The following is a 20,585-nucleotide window of genomic DNA, read 5'->3' as shown; positions in this document are numbered from 1 at the left end:
GGAAAAGTCAGGAAACTACTGTGTATGATGTAATAGTGGAAGGTTCTTTCACAAAAATAGGATTCAGAAATCCAGCACCATTGGTTCCTCCTGGCTTTATCTGTTTCACAAAGACCAAACCAACTTCCGGAGGTGCAGCTATGTTCAGCCAGGTTTAAATAAATCAGGTGAATGCGCATTAACAGATTTCTTTAAGAGACCATGAGATCCATCATAGGTTCACTGATGCTACTTTAGATAAGTTGCGTACGCCATACCTCACACCTAAGAAACATATTTTGATAAAGAATTATGAGGAATTAATGTACATTATACTCAAGGAAAAATACTGCTATACTAGTAAAGAACAGTAGATTGACTGAAAGTGTAAATAGCTCAAAATATAAATTTTCAAACCATTCTTAACTAAAAAGGTAATAACCATGGCTTTCCTTTGCTCAAATGAACAACTTTAAACTTACAGATTAACAGTGGAAGTCAATATAACAATATGTAAACCTGATAGTGGATTTTTTTCTTGTTCTCTTCTCAGTGAAGTCAGATGATTTTTCTCTCCTCTGCTCTGCTTTTTGCTCTGTGTCCTGTGCTTTCTTGTTTGAAGTTTCTCTTTCCACATCTTTTGAATTGCAAACTGTGGATCTGATCTTTATGAGAAGAAGTGAGAGACCCTGTGTCTGTCCACAGAGACATACACAATTCAATTTCTGATGACAGGATTTCTGCTCCTTGAACTTGGAGGTTACCTGGTATATTGTGAAATTCAGGAAATGTTGGCAGCTGTTCTGCCTATTGACAGGCTGATGGAATAAGGAAATGCTTTGCTGTGAAAACTCAGACTCAGATGTGAGCAGAACCACAAACTGGAAGTGATTCTTGCTGAGTTACAGCTCAATTGCAGTTCCTGAAAAAGACCTTGGAGAAGTTGCAAGCTCAGCTTGGTGGGATTGATCATGAGTTTGGCTGTCTGGAGTCATCATTGAGATGAAACAGTGAGAATTTAAGAAAATAAAACCATTGACCTGATCCAAAACAATTACTGTCATCTGAATATGACTCCCTCTGTGTCGGCCTGGATGTCTGGCTATTTCTATTTCTCCTGGTTACCGTGAGGTAACAGGCTGAACTATCTGGTCTGGACCAGGCTAGTTGCACAGGTTGTGTTGCTATGGTAACCTATGTGCTACTGCTTTTGTGAAACCAAATCAAAGTTTAATTAAAATTCTGGTTTAATCAGATATCCTAGTTTTGTAAATCAGCTCTCAAAGTTTGAATCTAGGAAATAGAAACATGAAGCTGTTGGTTCAGTGAAAAAACAACGTAACATTAGCTATTCATCATGTCTGATGTCAGCTCATCAGTAATTTAATAATCCTGTAGATTAACCTTCAAACAGCAGAGATGAAATATTGAGCTGAAATTAGAAGTGAACCTGTTCTTCAAACATGCGAGAGAAGAAAAAACCAGGAAACTTCCTGAAGACAAAGTTCAAGTAGGAAACAAAGCAAACTTACAGTTTTTTCAAACTATCCAAAGAGATGAAGAAGATCTGAACAGCAAACTGACTTTCAAACTGAAAGTAAATGTGAGGGATGTGACTGATGACATCACAAATCACATGCTTTATAGTTTCTTCTTTCAGAGCAGGAGAAGATCTGCAGTGAAATTAGAGAAATGTTGATAAAGTCTTAATGAGAGAAGTTCTGATGAAAACCCAGAAAACAGAACAGCTGGTTTCCTCCTGCTGCAGTAACTGGTCAGATTATAAAAACAAAAAAGAAAATAATGAGAAAAATAAAACTAAACTGTAGTTCTCAACATCACCACATTACTGCAGCTGAAACCACACATTGTTATAATATAGATTATTAATATAGCTCCTATATAATCATTGATCATCATGTCAGTGAGGTGAGCAGAGTGAGGACAGTCTCTGGTTAAACCAGGATCAGCTGAGCAGGTTCTGCTGATCCAGGTTCAAACCCTGATTTCATTTCAATCATCAACCTGAATCTAAAGTCAGATCAGCAGCAGAAGGTGGCAGCTTGTTCCAGACTCATTATTTACACATGCAGCTGTTTTCCAGCTGTTCTCCACAGCTGGAGGGAGGGAGGGGGGATGTTTGGAGGAGAGAACCTGAACATTCAGCCTCCAGGTTTTACAGCTGGATTCTGACCTCAGCAGCTGGAACAACGACACAGATGAAACCAGAGACTCCTGGAAAATGGATGTTTGGATCTGATCAGGTCTGCAGATTCACTGACTGGGATTTATTCAGAAAATGTCTCAGAGCTGAGAAGAGCTGAGCTTCTTCAGACTGAATGCTGGGAAATCTTCACTCCTCCCATTCAGTCATGTTCAGGATCCAATAGATTAAAGTTTAATTCAAACATTAAAATATGTTAAAAAGAAGAAAAAAAATAGACAATCTTGAACATTCAGTAAATTTGTTAATTACAATTTGAGAAAATCTACAAAATGAGGACTGACTAGAAATTATTGATGAAATTTTAACTAATTCCAAATTCTGACCATTAGTCTGTTTCCTGTTGGAGTGAATGTTTGTGTGTTTGATAAATATTGTTTACTAAACTAAAGTTAGTGTTTGATTAAGCAGCTTAAGTTTCTAAAGGAATATTGCATGAGATGATCTGAGATCTTAGTTTGTCTTCAGGATGGTAATTTTTATTTTTCATACTTTGACACCAAAATTATATTTTGCTCTGTTAATTCTGACAGTGTAAGGAGGAAGTAGGACTGCCTACAGTCAACCTTTGACCTGTCTGACACTGACACCTCCAACCTCCTCCCACCTGCTGGATTTGTTCCCACCTTCAGTTTCCATAGCAACGTTCATCATCATCACCCTTTGAGTTTCACAGAGTTTAGGAAGAAAGAAAAAACCTGCCAAGCTGCTAGAATGAATGATGTTTATATAATAACTGAGCAGGAAATTTTTATTGTTAGTTTTTACATATTAAAGGTTAATAAAACAGTTTAAATGGTTTTAAATATTTTCTGTTCTTTGTAGAATATTAAGGGATTTATTTGTAGGAATGACTTAAAACACTTTTAAGGAAACCAAAGTAAAATTTTATCTTTACTTTAGATTCCTTTCCTTCCTCTTTACTTAAAAACAAATCAAACTCAAAGCTTCTGAAACATTTTAAATTCTTTATTTGGGTATTACTTAATGGAAACAGCTAATGGCTTCTGTTATGAAATAATTTATAATATAATGTACCATCTGAACAAAGCTTGTTTTAAAGTGCAGAGAACCTGTTGGTGAAATGCATCATGGGATGCTTTGCTGGTTGATCCCCAATGTCACATAATATGTTACACAATGTTTTGGATTCATTAAATTTATTAAAAACAGATTTACCTCTTATCTTATAACTAAACTTAAAATTAAACTTTACAAAACACTTAAACCGTCACGAGGCTTCATTTAACTGGAGTTTTAACACAAAATAAATCTGGAGCAAATTCAGTTGATTCCCCTTCGTTCTCTAATAAATATGTTGTTACAATTTACAGTGTAGATGGTAAAATAATGAATAGAGGTTCTGTTTGCTGAAATGATTGGATTTTTACAAAATGCTGCAAATCCTTGAAGTATGAAAACATTTTATCCTAACGAGACTTTACAGTTTTAGACAAGGATAAAAACATAAATCAACCGACATTCAGACTTCAGGTTAGATCTGCAGACTGACATCTCTGTGTGACAGTGAGGCCCACACTGCTCAGCTCAGACACACAAACATTGACATGAAGCAGATTACTGAGCAGATGGCTGGTTTCTGATGCTGCTGATGACTCGGTTGCCATGGCGATGCAAGAGCTGCTGCTGCTGCTGCTGCTGCTGCTAAGCTAGCTGCCCAGAGACCTCAGGCAGTAAACTGACCCTTCTTTCATATGTACTGATGTGGAGATGGTTCAATTCTTTGCATATTCTCTACCTGACTCACCTTTTGACCACTTAATGTTGGAGTTTTATCAAATCTCATGAACTAAAGTTAAAAATAAAACAATAAAAGATCCTTCCTGTGTTGTCTTGTTGTTAAATCCTGTCCACTCTGCTTTGTGGACAGGTGAAAACCTTCCTGCCAAAGTCCTGCTGCCTCCATCAGACCAGCTGACGGGTCGTGATGAAGGATTTTCAGAGGAAGCTCTGGACTCCAGATGCTGGCTGAGTTCAGTCCAGAGGCCGGTCCAGGTTCTGCTCATGACCAACAAACGGCTAAAGTCCAGGAAGGAACAACCTGAATCCCAGCAGCCACTGGGGGAGAACCAGAGCCTCTCCGTCCATCTGGATCAGACCTCCAGATCCACAACAACAGAGCAGTAAAACTTCCCTCTACCAAGTACCAAGTACTACGACCTCTGACCCCACAGAGGACGTCGTCCAGCTCCACAGCTGGTTTAAATGTTTCTGGAAGGCTCTCCACCCAGAGAGCTATTGCTGGTCCAGTGGCGAGTGGTCGAAGCGGAGAGAGAAGATTTGGACCAACTTGGTTCTGACAGGAGGCCCAACAGATCGACGGTCACTGTTCCTGTTTCTACACTTTACCTGCTTTCAGAGGGAAAATCAACATTTTATTATTGGGTTTTGAATCATTCACACTACAGACACTTTTCTACACCTTCACTCAGCAAATGTGAGATTTTGGGGGGATTTTTCTGAAAACATGAAATTAGGAAACTTCATCATGATTATTTTAGTGTTTTGACTAAGATTTAGATGAGATAAATATATCAAAAGTTTTAATAATGTTAACTTTAGGTTGAAACAACACAATTAAAATGTGCATAAAATCAAAAAGTTTAGGGGTTAAAATAAATAACAGGAACTGGATGAGGAGATTTTAACTAAAATAACATTAAATCTGATTTGACAAAAAGCTCAAATAACTCCATGTTTAACTTTATTCATTACTTTATAGTTTTAGTTAGGATCATTTTCCTACCACCATGCTTTACTTAGAACAAAAATATCCTTGTCCTTTTTGTAAATCTGTATTTAAATGACCCAATGTTATTGATTATTCTGATGATTAATCAGATTAAAAATTGTCACATTCTGCAGAGACGTTTGGTTCCTGCTGCAGCTCAGTGTTAATCTGGTTAATCTGAGAGATTAGCTCCAGTCTAACACTGCAGTGAGGATTAAAAGCGTCCAGACAAGGTGAGGGACGGAGGAGAGGTCACCATCAGGAAGTTTGAACCTCTGCAACAAACTGCATTTTAATCCCAACCAGCTGCTGATTTTACTGAGTTTTGGGATTTCCAGTTAAATCTTTATTTTCTGGTTTGGGTTGAATCAGGTGTGGCCCACGTTGGGCTGTGGCGGGTCATATCCATGTTGGTTTATTCTCAGCTAAAATAGGTTTACTGTTGTTATCAAATGTAAAATATGTCAGAGATGCAGCGATCAGAGCTTTTCTGTCCATCACTGATCTCCAGTTTTCATTCTGCTCTGATCTTCCAGTTCCTGGATTTTTTCTCCAGAGAGAAAAATGTTCTGCAGGTTCTGAGTTTCAGGTAGAAGTTCTGAATGAAACAGGAAATATTAAGATTTTATCACTTTAGGCTTCAAAGCATTGACCTCTGACCTTCATGGGATGGGAATGTTTTACTTTAATTAGGACTTTCTGAAAGGCAGAGTTGATGAAAAATATTTTTAATGCAAATATTTAAATTTGAACAGGAAAAGAACAGAATGAGCAGCAAATGAACCAAATGCAGAAGAAGAAAAATGTTTTTATTTCTCTAAAACACATGAAGAAAAACTGCAGCAAATAAACAAAAGGAAGATTTAATATTCAAATCTGACGAGTTTAGAAAAATAGGATACGACAGGAACAGAAAATGTTCAGAGAGAAAAACTGATCAACATTTCAATGAAATCTGATGAATGAGAGGAAAAAATAAGAGAAACAACATCTTGATATTCAGTGTGAAGCTTTGACTGGAAACACACAGGAAAACATGAGGATCCTGGAATAATCCTGGAATAATCCCAGCTTCCATCTTTAAAGGACTGGAAGAAGAAAAAGTTTCCAAGGACTCAATCAGAAAAGTTTCACCAAGAAATAGATTGTAGAGATGAACTATCTGTTCAACAGTGAGAAAGTTTCTCTGACAGGAGGAAAATCTTTAGACTCAAATCAGCAAAGAAACACTGAAGAACCAGAGTACAAGCACCCAAATCCAGGAATCAGAGGTTCAGTGAATGTGGTGTTGAAGGTGTGGAGGAGGATCAGTGAGTCAGAGGAGACTCTGTAGAAGGACAGAATGCCAGCAGGACAGTCCACATACACTGATACTCTGTTAGAGACGGAGGAGAAGGAGGAGGAGGAGGAGGAGGAGGAGGAGGAGGAGGAGGAGGAGGAGGAGGAGGAGGAGGAGAGACGAGTTGATCTGTTATTGTGCCAGACAGAGAAACCATAAACATCAGAGCAGCTCAGACTCCAGGAATTATCATTCCATCCAAATCTACAGTCTCTACTGTTTCCTTTCCTCCTGATTCTTCTGTAACTCACTGATATATAAACATCTCCTCTCCACTCAACCTCCCAGTAACAGCGACCAGTCAGACCAGTTCTACACAGCAGCTGATTCCAGACATCAAATCTGTCTGGATGATCAGGATATGACTGAAGATCCTCCACTAATGTCACCTTCCTGTTGTCTTCAGACAGTTTGAGGTTTCTGCTCACTGTGTTTGTGTCGATGGTGAGTTGACAGGAATCTGATGGAGAGAACAAACACAATCCAGCTGCAGTTATTGATCATTTATTGATCTTTGATGATGATCCTGAATGAGTGATGTGACAGTTTGAAGATGGTTGAATGTGAGCTGCTTTGTTGTCATGAATCAGATGAAAAACACACTTACACTTCCTCAGACCTGGTGTCAAGAATCGGCCTCCAGCAGGCTCCACCCTGAAAGGAGGAGGGGGGTCAGACCATCAGTCTCTTTCAGCAGCAAACATGGACATTACATGTCTCTCAGACACACATTGTCCTCCACTGAGACAGGAACAGTCCAACATCTGGATTGCAAACTGCTTAAAATAATAATAAAAAAGTTTTTTCATTCTCAAAACTTTTAAACATCCATCTGACCAACATGGAGTTACTTTTCTTCTCATCTTTGCTCCTTGGGGCTGATTGGTCTGGAGCTCCATCCAACATTGTTTTAAAGTCCTTTCTGTCATCAGTAGATCATCATGGAAATCTAACTGAACTTCACTTTTATTCATTTAGTCAGAGTCCCTATTAAACTCTATTAAATCCATCCCACTCTTTCATTTTCCTTGTGAGCCGTTCTTAGTCAGGAGAATATTCCAGAAAACTGGGTAATGATCTCTGCCTCCAGATGAGGCGTCTAAATATTTAATGATCAAACTAAATATTTCTCTTCAAACTAAATGTTTCCCATCAGACTAAAGACGTTTCTCCTCTTCCTCCTCTATCAGACCTTCTCTGCTCCTGCAGCAGGTTCCTCCATACCTGAGAGCTTCCAGTCTCCAGTCTGGATCCTTCAGTCCAGCCGACAGCAGCTTCACTCCTGAGTCTCCTGGATGATTGTAGCTCAGGTCCAACTCTTTCAGATGGGAGGGGTTAAAGGTCAGAGCTGAGGCCAGAGAAGCACAGCCTTCCTCTGAGACCAAACAGCCTGATAAGCTGCAGACACACAATTCATCACATGATGAGAACATTGAGGTAGAGCCCAAGGTCTGAACTGGACATTTATAGGTGCTTAACCTGTCAATAAGATGAAATAGTAATAACACTCTAATTTCATTCTGTGGGTAATAAATCTCAAATTTTGTCACATGTAGAATTACAAACATCCTTCTTTGTTTCACAGCAGAGAGTTCAGGTTTACCAGCAGCAAGTTTAAGGTAAATAGAAAAATCAGATATTCCAGAAAAGGTAAAAACAAAACATGGGAGATGTAGCATCAGCAACCTATCACAGTTCCACTCAAGAATTCACAGAGTTCCTGAGAGCAACCCATTTTTTCCACAAACGTTTGCAAATACAGTCTGCATGCCTAGGTGATACTTTCATAAACCTGTGGCCATGGAAGTTATTGGAACACGTCATTACTATCCTTTGGATAGTGGTCAAATACTTTTGGCAGCATAGGTTCTCTCTAGGACCTATGCTAGGAGAACAACACGCCTTAATCGCATAATTGCATAAATTAAAACAAAGAAAACACCCTTTGTGAATAAAAGTATGAGCCCCACAGGAACAAATCAGATTTGCTATTTGCAGCCGCTTGGCAATCTCCACAAAACACGTTTTTTGCCTTTTTCCTGTTTTTCTATTTCCTACTTTCCTACTTGTCTCAGGTAAATGAATGTCTGTTTTAGTGTGTTTGAAGTGTCTGTGTTGTCAATGTGATTTTATACTTTTAAATGTTGGAATAAAATCTGAAAATGTATGACGCGGAGCCCTAATTGTTAACTCTGTGTGGCTTTTATTTACACGCATGGCATCATTGAATCCGGGAGAACAAGAGAATATAACGAGCCAGAATGATTTTATTCTCTTACATTACTTAGAGGAAATAGCTGACATAATGCTCCTTTGTAAACCTAGGATGCAGCAATCTGTCAAGTGCACAGTTACAATGTCAGTCGAAGCCTGACTTTTCTAAATACCTTTAAATAAACAACCTTTAAATAACCTTTCTAAATAACTCTCTTCCTGTTTTTTTTATCCTGGAGTAAATGAGAACCAGCCATGTTTATGTATCATGACATAGCATGCTTAGTCACAACACAGTCAGACATCTGTTATTATCTACTAGAGGAATAATAATTACATAATCTCTGATAGCAGGTAATGGAAAGAAATCTGGATGCACCACGATTGAGAACATTTTACCTGAGAGTTTCCAGGTTGCAGTTTGGACTCTTCAGTCCAGCAGAGAGAAGCTTCACTCCTGAATCCTGCAGGTTGTTGTTACTCAGGTCCAGTTCTCTGAGACTGGAGGACTGGGAGCTGAGAACTGAGGACAGAGCTTCACAGCTTCTCTCTGAGAGGTTACAGCCACTCAGTCTGAGGAGACAGGGAGGAAAATCTGGTATTAAACAATTCATAAAAATGTATCTTTCATTCCAGTCAATTATGTTGTTTTTCAAAAGATTGAAGGAATCTGCAACTAAGTCTGCTAATGAGATCACATTTCTTCATCTCTGATGGAGTTTAATGGACAGAAATCTGGTTTCACCAGGATTGATCACATTTTACCTGAGAGTCTCCAGGTTGCAGTTTGGACTCTTCAGTCCAGCAGAGAGAAGCTTCACTCCTGAATCCTGCAGGTTGTTGTTACTCAGGTCCAGTTCTCTGAGACTGGAGGACTGGGAGCTGAGAACTGAGGACAGAGCTTCACAGCTTCTCTCTGAGAGGTTACAGCCACTCAGTCTGAGGAGACAGGGAGGAAAATCTGGTATTAAACAATTCATAAAAATGTATCTTTCATTCCAGTCAATTATGTTGTTTTTCAAAAGATTGAAGGAATCTGCAACTAAGTCTGCTAATGAGATCACATTTCTTCATCTCTGATGGAGTTTAATGGACAGAAATCTGGTTTCACCAGGATTGATCACATTTTACCTGAGAGTCTCCAGGTTGCAGTTTGGACTCTTCAGTCCAGCAGAGAGAAGCTTCACTCCTGAATCCTGCAGGTTGTTGTTACTCAGGTCCAGTTCTCTGAGACTGGAGGACTGGGAGCTGAGAACTGAGGACAGAGCTTCACAGCTTCTCTCTGAGAAGTTACAGCCACTCAGTCTGAGGAGAAAGAAACATCTAGTATTAAATAATTCCTCAAAATTAATTTTTTTTCCCCAATCAACAATGTTTTTCTAGGACAGAGAAAGAGCTATCTTAGTTTACACATGTATACGCGTGTTGGGATCTGGGAAGGACTAGTTGGCGTTTGTTTTCTCCACCAGAGGGCATCCTTGGGGCTTCTTGGGGGGGCATGGACCTGGAGCTACCTACCTGCACACCTGCTGCCACTTACCTTTGTTTACAGGAGTATATCAGGAGGGAGCAACCGACACTCCAGTTCCAGAGTGTTGACCAGTAATGGTAGATATCTTTAGTGTGCTCACCTATGACCAATCTGCTCCTCGAGTAATACTCCCTGTGTTTCTTCTTCTTAGGTTTACCTCCAAAAAGCCCTTTGCCCTTCAATGGATGAACCCAAAACTCTGGAAGATTTAATTAGCTTGGTCATCCGTTTAGATGATAGAATCCACTCCCAAGCTAAAGATAAATTCAAGAGAAACCAGCCTGTTAGTTTGTCTGGGGAGGGCATGTCCCATAACTTTTCTGCGCAGCTCCTTCAGCGGCAGTCAAACCAGAGCCCATGCAGATAGGGCATATTCATCTCACTCCTGAAGAACGGTAGAGACGATTTAGGGACAAACTCTGTCTCTACTGTGGCGCAGCCGGTCAATTAATTTCAGCCTTTTGCCTAAGCCAAAAGCCAGGGTCCACCAGTAGACGCGAGAAGACTGGCGAACCATCAAAGGTTTCGGCCCTGAACGGCAAAGCCCTGCATCAGATAACTCAAACTGTTCCATTAAATCGCCTGTTTTTTGGTAATCATCATGAAATCATTTCGTTCTTTGTGTTTCCAGCATCTAGCTCAGCTATTATTCTGGGATTCGACTTGTTGGAACATCATAATCCCCACATTGACTAGTCTGAACGACATATTATTTCATGGTCCATTAACTGTCACTCATCTTGCCTCCACTCAGCTACTCCACCAGGTCCGCCACCGGTGGGTCAGCATGATGCAGATCCACCAGATCTCTCAGCCATTCTGGTGGAGTATCACGACTTAGCTGCCGTGTTCAGCAAGGTAAAAGCACTCACTTCCTCCACATCGACCTTACGATTGTGCTATAGATCTTCTACCCGGAGTTGCCCAATAGCCACATATATAACATTTCCAAAACAGAAAAAGAAACCATGGAAAAGAACATTAAAGAATTTCTCGATGCAGAAATTATTTACATCTCTTCTTCCCCGTTAGGAGCTGGTTTTTTCTTTGTTGGCAAGGAGGATGCCACCCTCTGACCATGTATTGATTACCGTGGTCTAAATCAAATAACTGTGAAGAATAAATATCCATTAACCCTTCTCTCATCTGCATTCGAGCATGTCCAGGGAGCCACCATTTTTACCAAGCTTGATTTAAGAAATGCTTCCCATCTCCTCCGCATACGGGAGGGAGATGAGTGGAAGACACATTCAAAACCCCACTTGGCCACTTTGAGTACTTTGTCATGCCTTTTGGGTTATCTAATGCACCAGCCTGTTTCCAAGCTCTGATAAATAACGTCCTGAGGGACTTTCTGAACATTTTTGTTTTTGTCTACCTTGATGACATTTTGATCTACTCTAAGAGTCTTCCTGAGCACTAAAGACACGTCCACCTTGTTCTTCAACATCTGCTGAAGAATAGATTGTCAAGACCAAGAAATGTTTCACCAATCATCGTTACCTTCCTTGGATATGTTCTAGAGGGTGGACAGGTGAGATCTTCTGAGGACAAGATCAAAGCAGTCCTGGATTCGCCGATTGCCAAAACCAAAAAAACAACTTCAGAAGTTCCTAGGTTTTGCTAATTTCTACCAATGTTTCATCAGAAATTACAATCAAACAGCTCTGGCATTAACCTCTTTGACCTCAGTTAAAACCACCTTTTCCTGGACTCCCGAAGCCGACACCACATTCTCCAAGTTAATTTGCTAATGCACCCATACTCATCCAACCTGACCCCGCCAAACAGTTCGTTCTGGAGGTGGATGCCTCAAACTGTGGTGTAGGAGCCGTTCTTACAGTTTTCAGATTCTGATCATAAAATTCATCCATGTGCCTGCTATTCCCGTAGAATGTTTCCAGTTGAGAGAAACTATGTAGGAGACTGCGAGCTCCTCGCCATCAAATTGTCTCCTCTCTTCAAGAGCCATTGGCTGGAGGGCGCACAACACCGTGTTCTAGTTTGGACCGATCACAAGAATCTTGCTCATCTGAAAACTGCTAAAAGACTCAACCCCCGACAATAATGCTGGTCATTATTTTTCTCCTGGTTTAACCTGTCCATTTCATATCGCCCTGGCTCAAGGAATACAAAACCGGACACGATTTCCCGGCTATACTCCTCTGATGACACTGATAGATCTCTGGTCTCTATTCTGTCCCCCAGTTGCTACATAGCTTCGGTTACTTGGGAGATTGAGGATCTCATTAAACAAGTCCAGTCATCTGAACATGATCTTGGCACCGGTCCTCCCAATAAGATTTATATACCCACTTCTTTCAGTTCCAGACTCATCAGTTGGATGCACACCTCTAAATGTTCTGCTCTCCCAGATGTTAGTAGAACCATTTTGTTCATTTCCCGTCATTTTTGGTGGCCGTCTAGTTATAAGGACATTAAAGAATACATCTTAGCCTGTCCAATCTGTGCTCGAAACAAACCGTCACACCAACTCCCGTCTGGTCAGCTCCAATCGCTTCCAACACCCAAAAGACTCTTGTTCCACATTTCACTGGACTTTGTTACTGGGCTCCCTGTGTCTGGAGGTATGACCACAATCCTCACAGTTATTGATCAGTTTTCTAAAGCTTGCCATTTGATTTCTTTAATGAAACTCCCTTGAGCTTTTCAGACAATGCAGCTCCTGGTCAAGCATGTGTTTCGGCTCCATGGCATACTGCAGGAGATACTGTCTGTCCGAGGACCTCAGTTCACAGCACAGGTTTAGAGACACTTTTGTGCAGCCCTAGAAGCTAAAGTATGTTTATGTTCTGGTTATCATCCACAGTCTAAGGGCCAAATGGAATATATGAACCAGGAGCTGAAAGCAACGCTCAGGTGCTTTACTTTGACAGATCCCACTGACTGGAGCAATATTTTTCCTGGGTCAAGTATGCACACAACTCTCATTTTTCCTCTGCTACTGGTTTGTCCCATTTGAAATCACTTTAGGCTACCAACCCCCGTTGTTTCCCTTGGATGAGAAGGACATTGTTGTCACTTCAGTCCAGCACCACATTGGCCAATGCAGGGCCATCTGGAAGACTATTGTTTCCACTCTTGGTCGCACCCTGGAACAGAACCACCGATTTGCAGACCGCAAATGGAGACCTGCACCAACATACACTCCTGGTCAACAGGTTTGGCTCTTGACCAAAGACATGCCATTAAAATCCATGTCCAAGAGGTTGGCCCCTCGTTCATTGGTCCTTATAAAATCGAATCAGTCATCAGTCCATCTGCTGTCCATCTACTTCTACCTCCTTCACTCCGAGTTTCTCACCTTTCACGTGTACCAGACTAAGCCCGTCTTGACGAGCCTCTTGTGCCCGCAGCCTGAACCCCCTCCTCACGCCCATGAGGTTGATGGGGTGGGAGGGCCTTGTTTTCTATGTCCGTCAGATTGTTGACTCCCATAAATGGGGCAGAGGCTGGCAAGATCTGGTGGATTGGCAGGGGTACATCCTGGAGGACCATCTATGGGTCCCTGGCTCTTTTATTGTAGATGCTTCCCTCATCCCTGACTAACATTCCTCCCTGCCTTCTGGGAGCGAGGGGGGAGGGGGTACTGTTGGGATCTGGGAAGGACTGGTTGGCGTTTCCCATTTTCTCCACCAGAGGGCATCCTTGGGGGCCATGGACCTGCAGCTACCTACCTGCACACATGCCGCCACTTACCTTTGTTTACAGGAGTATATCAGGAGGGAGCAACCGACACTCCAGTGCCAGAGGATCCAAAAGATCAAACTCCTCCATTCATCTGTCCACCCTACAACGCAGCCTTTGCCCTCTCCCTCTCCATACCTCCAGCCCTGGATCCACAGTGACCCTTTACTCCAGCTCAGTTCACCAACCTGCAAGTAAGACCTATTGTTTATGTGAGAGTGTAAATTACCACAAACCCTGAACTTGCCTTACCTGATCTCCTTTGAATCCAGAGATCCAGCACCACCGTGATGAGGACCTGTTCCAGGTTCCTGTACATATTGTTTGCACTTTGTTTAATAATAAATCACCTTAACTTTTTACCCTTCTCCGGACTTGTGGTCTGCGCATTGGGTTCAAAGAATTAATCCCATCGTGACAATATGTTTGTTGTGAACTGGTTCATTTTATAGTTAGTCCTCCAGCCTTGAAGAACAGAACTACAGTCAACAAGGAGGTTGGAAAGAGAATTATAAAATTACATAAACAAAATTAATCCAGTTTCAATTTTAACATGAAGATAAATTTTTCTGTTAATAATCATGCTGTCCAGCGGCTGAAGGAAGTTTGTTTCTCTTTTCCGCGTCCCCAAACTAGAGGGTCATTTTGAACAGACAATGCACCAATATATAAACTGAAACATGAATATACATTTACTTCACCATTAGCAGATTGTTCTTTATAAATTAATGCAGTAACAACCTGTGTCCTTACAGAGCTTTGTTGGAGGCTTTAACCACTGGCAGCAGCCTCAGAAGAGCCTCCTCTGAAGCAGAGTATTTCTTCAGGTCAAACACATCCAGATCTTTTCCTGATGACACTAAGATGAAACCCAGAGCTGACCACTGAGCAGGAGACAGTTTATCTGTGGAGAGACTTCCTGAACTCAGAGACTGTTGGATCTCCTCCACTAGAGAACGATCATTCAGTTCATTCAGACAGTGGAACAGATTGATGCTTTTCTCTGCAGACACATTCTTACTGATCTTCTTCTTGATGTGCTGAACTGTTTCCTGATTGGTCTGTGAGCTACTTCCTGTCCGTGTCAGCAGACCTTGTAGGAGTCTCTGATTGGTCTGCAGTGAAAGTCCCAGAAGGAAACGGAGGAACAAGTCCAGGTGTCCATTTGGACTCTGTAAGGCCTGGTCAACAGCTCTCTGATGGAAAGACTTTAGGCTAAGTTTATTACATAATAAATATGTTTGTGTTTCTTCCATCAGGTTGACTCCAGAGTTGATGAAGGTCCGATGAACATGAAGAGCAGCCAGAAACTCCTGAACACTCAGATGGACGAAGCAGAACATCTTGTCCTGGTACAGCCCTCTCTCCTCTCTAAAGATCTGTGTGAACACTCCTGAGTACACTGAGGCTGCTCTGATATCGATGCCACACTCTGTCAGGTCTGATTCATAGAAGGTCAGGTTTCCTTTCTGCAGCTGATCAAAAGCCAGTTTTCCCAGAGACTTGATCATCTTCCTGCTCTCTGGACTCCAGTGTGGATCTGTTTCAGCTCCTCCATCATACTTGACCTTCTTCACTTTGGTCTGAACCACCAGGAAGTGGATGTACATCTCAGTCAGGGTTCTGGGCAGCTCTCCTCCCTCTCTGGTCTCCAACACATCCTCCAGAACTGTAGCAGTGATCCAGCAGAAGACTGGGATGTGGCACATGATGTGGAGGCTTCGTGACGTCTTCATGTGGGAGATGATCCTGCTGGCCTGCTGCTCATCTCTGAATCTCTTCCTGAAGTACTCCTCCTTCTGGGGGTCATTGAACCCTCTGACCTCTGTCACCATGCCAACACACTGAGGAGGAATATGATTGGCTGCTGCAGGTCGTGTGGTTATCCAGAGGAGAGCAGAGGGAAGCAGTTTCCCCCTGATGAGGTTTGTCAGCAGAACATCCACTGAGCTGGACTCTGTAGCATCAGTCAGGATCTCCTTGTTGTGGAAGTCCAGAGGAAGTCGACTCTCATCCAAGCCATCAAAGATTAACAGAACCTGGAAGTGTTCAAAGCTGCAGATTCCTTTGGTTTCAGTAAAGAAGTGATGAACAAGTTCCACCAAGCTGAACTTTTTCTCTCTCAGCACATTCAGCTCTCTGAAGGTGAATGGAAATATGAAGTGGATGTTCTGGTGGGCTTTGTCTTCAGCCCAGTCCAGAGTGAACTTCTGTGTTAAGACTGTTTTCCCAATGCCAGCCACTCCCTTTGTCATCACTGTTCTGATTGGTTGATCTCTTCCAGGTGGGACTTTAAAGATGTCTTCTTGTCTGATTGTTGTTTCTGGTCTGTGTGGTTTCCTGGATGCAGTTTCAATCTGTCTGACCTCATGTTCATCATTGACCTCTCCAGTCCCTCCCTCTGTGATGTAGAGCTCTGTGTAGATCTGGTTCAGAAGGGTTGGACTTCCATCTTTAGCAATCCCCTCAAACACAGACTGGAACTTCTTCTTCAGACCAGATTTAAGTTGATGTTGACAAACTGTAGCAGGATGTTCTGAATTAACACAAAAAGTAAAATCAGCAACTGAACAAAATAATTTTCTGAAGATGATTTGAATAAATGTGATTCCATTTCTTCAGACATCAGTAAATGTGTCATTTATCCATCAGGTCAAATCTTTGTAGAAATCCTCTTACTGCTCTGCAGACGGTCAGCCAGCTCCTCCTGCTTCATCCTCCTCAGGAAGTTCAGTGTGATCTTCATCACTGCCTCTCTGCTGCTCCTCCTCTGCTCTTTATCATCACCATCCAACACCTCATCATCCTCCCTCTGACTCTCTGAGCATTCTGGGTAATCTGGACTCAGAACCTTCTGGATCTTCTTCAGCTCGTTCTTCACAAAAGTGACAATGTTTTCCTCCAGCAGCTGGAACAGAATAATAGATGAAGGAAACATCAGACTGAAATCATGGAGCCAAACACCAGATGGATGTTGGACAGACTGACAGTCCTCTGGTCTACAAAGTGCAGCATGGAGACGACTGTGAACAGAACCATGGAAAAGTAGTTGTTGTTCATGTACAGACCATAAATATGGAGTCCAGCTGTGTTTGATGCTGCTGGGCAGACGGACCACTGGGAACCTCTGAGCTCTGCTGGTCCACTCTGTGGAGGAACCAGGAACAATCAGGAAGGCAGCAAATATTCATCCAGCAATATTTACTAATAAAATAACTAAGAGTGTCACATTAAAGCAGAAAACAGAGCATCACATGAACACAATACAAAGAAGTTAGAAAGAGGAAGATGAACTACAAGGATGAAGACCAGTAACACCAGAATCACCAATAGACATTTTAAAAAGTTGGTGCTGAACTTGGACTTCAAACTGTCCACACTGTCAGCAGATCTGATGCTGGTGGAGACAGAGTCCCAGAGCTTGGGGACAGTGGAAGTGAAGGCTCTGTCCACACAGGTCTTCAGGACAGTGTGGGACATCCATCAGGTTCTGATGACTGGATCTGAGGTGATGTGGACATGGAGGAGCTCTGAGATATGTGGGTGTGTCCATGTGGGATCCTCTCCTGGATGTTCTAGAGGATTTAAAATGGATCCTGTAGATCCTGGAAGCCAGTGAGCTCACATTATATCTGTCCACACAGAGACAATCAGAAGGTAAAGGTCCATGAAGTGATATCTGGATGTGAGCAGTGAACCAGATGATCCAAGTAAAGATTTAATGTTCCTGCTGATCCACTAAGAACCAGCAGAACCTCTGATGGTCCACATCAGCTCAGTCTGGTTGAGTTCCAGCAGATCTCACCAACCACATCATGAAGCTTTCCTTCCTGCTGAACTGATCTCACAATGCACACAGGAACCAAGTCCTGATGGACCAGACTGGTTTACCAGGTATTTCCCAGTGGCTGGTGGAAATGTGTCCCACTGTTAGTCTGACATGGAGCCAGGAAGCAGTAGAATATCATCATCATCACCCAGAGATGAAGATATGAAGGTGTTTTCATTAGAACAGAGCAGCTGGTTTAGATAATGGATCAAACCTCTGTAATTATAACTGGAAACATCTGAGTTCTTATTGGTTCAGTTTCCACAGCAAATAGATTTAGTTCACATTTCTGATGATGGGGGTCCAGAAGAATTGACTGCTATAAGTGTCATTCGGTGAATGACACTTTTAATGCAAAGTTTTTTTTAAAGTCGCATTAAAAGTTCTGATGTTGCATTATTTTTCAAATAATGGTAGTTTGATGCTAATTTGGCACTTATAATTAACTTTCAATGCAACTGTAAAGGAATTTTGCATTTAAATGTCATTATGTCACAAATGACACGGTGTTGTAGTACTCGAGATCGGTCTTGATCTCGAGACCATTTTTTGATGGTCTCGGTCTTGTCTCGGTCTCGGGAGCTGAGGATTCAGCATTTTATTTCAAGACCAGTTGAGACCGCAACTGTGAAATTATCACTAAACATGCAGCATACTGTCCAGTTTATTTGTTAACATCTTTGTTTTCAGTGGATGCAAAAGGCACCGATTAAAATCCAAGCAATTACGTGTTTCTGTTACCCCCCCTCCTCCTTATCCTCCCTCTTCACTCACACGCGGCGCTCCAGGACATGCACAGTGGTTTTCTCTGAGCGGCAGAAGATGCCCGTCTAATCGTCAGTAATATAATAGCGCTGCATAAATCATAAGTCTGATGGCCACAGCCAACTCAGCATCGCTTCGCTTTCACAGACGGTGGGGATAACGTCTAACTTTTATCGTCACTAGGAAAAATAGCTCAAAAAAAGGTAAGCTCCATTGAGGTGATGTTAGCAAAGCTAGCTGTATAGAGACACATAAGCATTTTTGATGAAAAACGTCTCTCACTGCGCTATATTATTGTGCAGAGGTGTTGAGTGATTTGTCGCCTATATGGATCAATGCTGTGTCCAAAAGTCTGCAATATAGTGATGCTACATTCAGAAACAGTCTGATTCTTTGCACGGCTCTTTACTTATTAGATAGGACTGGAGTGTCACTGAGAGCCGTTGTTCTATCAGATTACCATACACTGTCAAAATATAATACATGCGGTGAGTACCATGCCTGCGCATTAAGAAGTCTGACTGTCAGAGGAGTTGTCAGTTCACCATTTGCAGCAAGTTATGACGAAAATAAGTCATTAAATTGTTTTCAATGATAACTATATAGATATACATGTGTTGTCATGGTTTCAAAGTGTATTTAAAGCAGGGTCAGGCTGCAGCTGGAGTCAGATACAACACACGCCCATGTAAAACTCATTAACCTGCTTAATCGCCAAGTCAGGATGCCATACAATTGTTAATAACAAAGTGTATGACGATCTACGTCATGATTCTATGTTGCTGATTAAATGAAATCTTATGGTATTGACGTGTCTGGCAGATATAGCCGTGAGTTTGTGCTAAACACAAATCAGGACAATCAGACCTGACGGAACAGCCGTTCTTTGTTTTTTTAATGCTCTGCGTACACTGCAGTAGTTATCATTATTTTATTTAATTATGTACGTTGATATTTTTAAAATTAACATTATCAGAAACAACTAAAACACAAGAATGAAAGAGCACACACAGCATGTCCATTGCTCTTTGAATGTTTTCGTTCAAAGTGGCAGTTGTAATGTGTGCCATGGTGTCAGACTGCCTGGCTTCATTTAGCAGGAGAGAGGGTGAGAACAGTCTCGATGAGCGCCTTGTGCTTGGTTACTTCTTGCTTGTTGCTCCTTGGTCAGTGTTCATAGTTGAACGTTATTTACCATCAAGGTATTGCCTCAATTGCTATGTTTAATGGTGCAGACAGTGGTGGTTTCTGACATGAGCAATATGGGCAAATGCCCAGGGTGTTATGTTTTTAGGGATGGCACGAGACCACCACGCATTGTAGCACAGAAATGGAATATTTAATATTGATAAAATGTATTAAGTATTGAATATCTAGGTGTTTTTATAGGAATTTGGATCTCTCAGATCAATTTGAGAAACAATTTTGATCATATTTTACATTTTATTGTGTCATGTAGCGTGGGCCACTAGTCTTGGTCTTGACTCGGTCTCGACTTCCCTCGGTCTTGGTCTCGGACCCTAAAAGCCTTTTTCTTGTCTCGGTCTTGTCTTGGTCTCGGGTTAGGTGGTCTTGACCACAACACTGTCATGACAATAGTCATTCATAAAGACTCCATGTTTATGACAGTGTCATGTCAGTCCTATGCACACCCTGTCAAATAAAGTGTTACCCTTAGTTTACTTTATATTTTTGTATTTACAGTGTCTTTGTGGGTTAATAATTGTTGATTTTATTAAATTCTTGTTTTACTTTTATTTGTTTGTTTTTCTAAGTGAGACAGAACTGTGGGTCAATTGTTTTTATTAGGATAGGGACAGGTATAAAAAAATTGATGCAGTTGGTGTGGGCCTATGGATTTTTTTTTATCACAGCAGGGGAGGCAGTATAAACAATGAAAGGTTTGATTTTGTCATTTGCTTGACAACTGGAAAAAATGAACCACAAAGAGCAACCATCAAGTTTAGGACATTGGTCTTTTGCCTGCGTACGAAACTTCATCCCAGTGCAACAGTAGTGGCTCATTGATGGAACTCATTGGATTAACAAACAATCAGCACTACAGTTTCATTTAGAAAAATTAAATTGATGCAAAACACAGTTAAATATTTGTAGTTTAAAAATCATATAAACATAACAGTTTATGCAAGTTTTATGTGAGTTAATTCTGGTCATTTTATCCCATACATTCACCATATGTACGGTGCAGTGTTGTGTTCAAGACCACCTAACCCGAGACCAAGA

The 20,585-nt window shown here is 41.4% G+C and overlaps 3 protein-coding genes across 5 annotated transcripts in view; 1 reads left to right on the top strand and 2 right to left on the bottom strand.

Annotated features, from left to right (window-relative positions):
* Positions 1-20,585, top strand: part of LOC106911046 (uncharacterized) — a 307,017-nt gene that overhangs the window by 132,066 nt on the left and 154,366 nt on the right. The gene's annotated exons all lie outside the window — the stretch shown is intronic.
* LOC148156275 (uncharacterized) lies at positions 5,744-15,553 on the bottom strand (the record flags this gene model as incomplete). The annotated part of the gene is given in 8 exon segments (XM_088011336.1): positions 5,744-6,754; positions 6,902-6,948; positions 7,519-7,692; positions 9,274-9,447; positions 9,640-9,813; positions 10,027-10,048; positions 14,499-15,504; positions 15,506-15,553. Coding segments are annotated over 8 exon segments (2,229 nt in total), but the record flags the coding sequence as incomplete, so codon positions are not given.
* The window catches only part of LOC148156271 (NLR family CARD domain-containing protein 3-like), a 121,396-nt gene continuing 117,187 nt past the window's right edge, over positions 16,377-20,585 (bottom strand). For both annotated transcript variants that reach the window (XM_088011175.1, XM_088011176.1), the window contains 2 exons: positions 16,816-16,894; positions 16,377-16,655 (listed from right to left, as the gene is read on the bottom strand). In XM_088011175.1, the coding sequence (XP_087867301.1) occupies positions 16,401-16,655; positions 16,816-16,894 (334 nt within the window). In that variant the 3' untranslated portion in view covers positions 16,377-16,400. The remainder of the gene's footprint in view (positions 16,656-16,815; positions 16,895-20,585) is intronic.

This window comes from Poecilia mexicana, unplaced genomic scaffold (assembly GCF_051168715.1).
Source record: "Poecilia mexicana isolate PSO_F unplaced genomic scaffold, ASM5116871v1 scaffold_12, whole genome shotgun sequence".
Lineage (NCBI taxonomy): Eukaryota > Metazoa > Chordata > Actinopteri > Cyprinodontiformes > Poeciliidae > Poecilia > Poecilia mexicana.
Note: the sequence above shows the minus strand (reverse complement) of the source record. Positions and strands in the feature narration are given on the sequence as shown.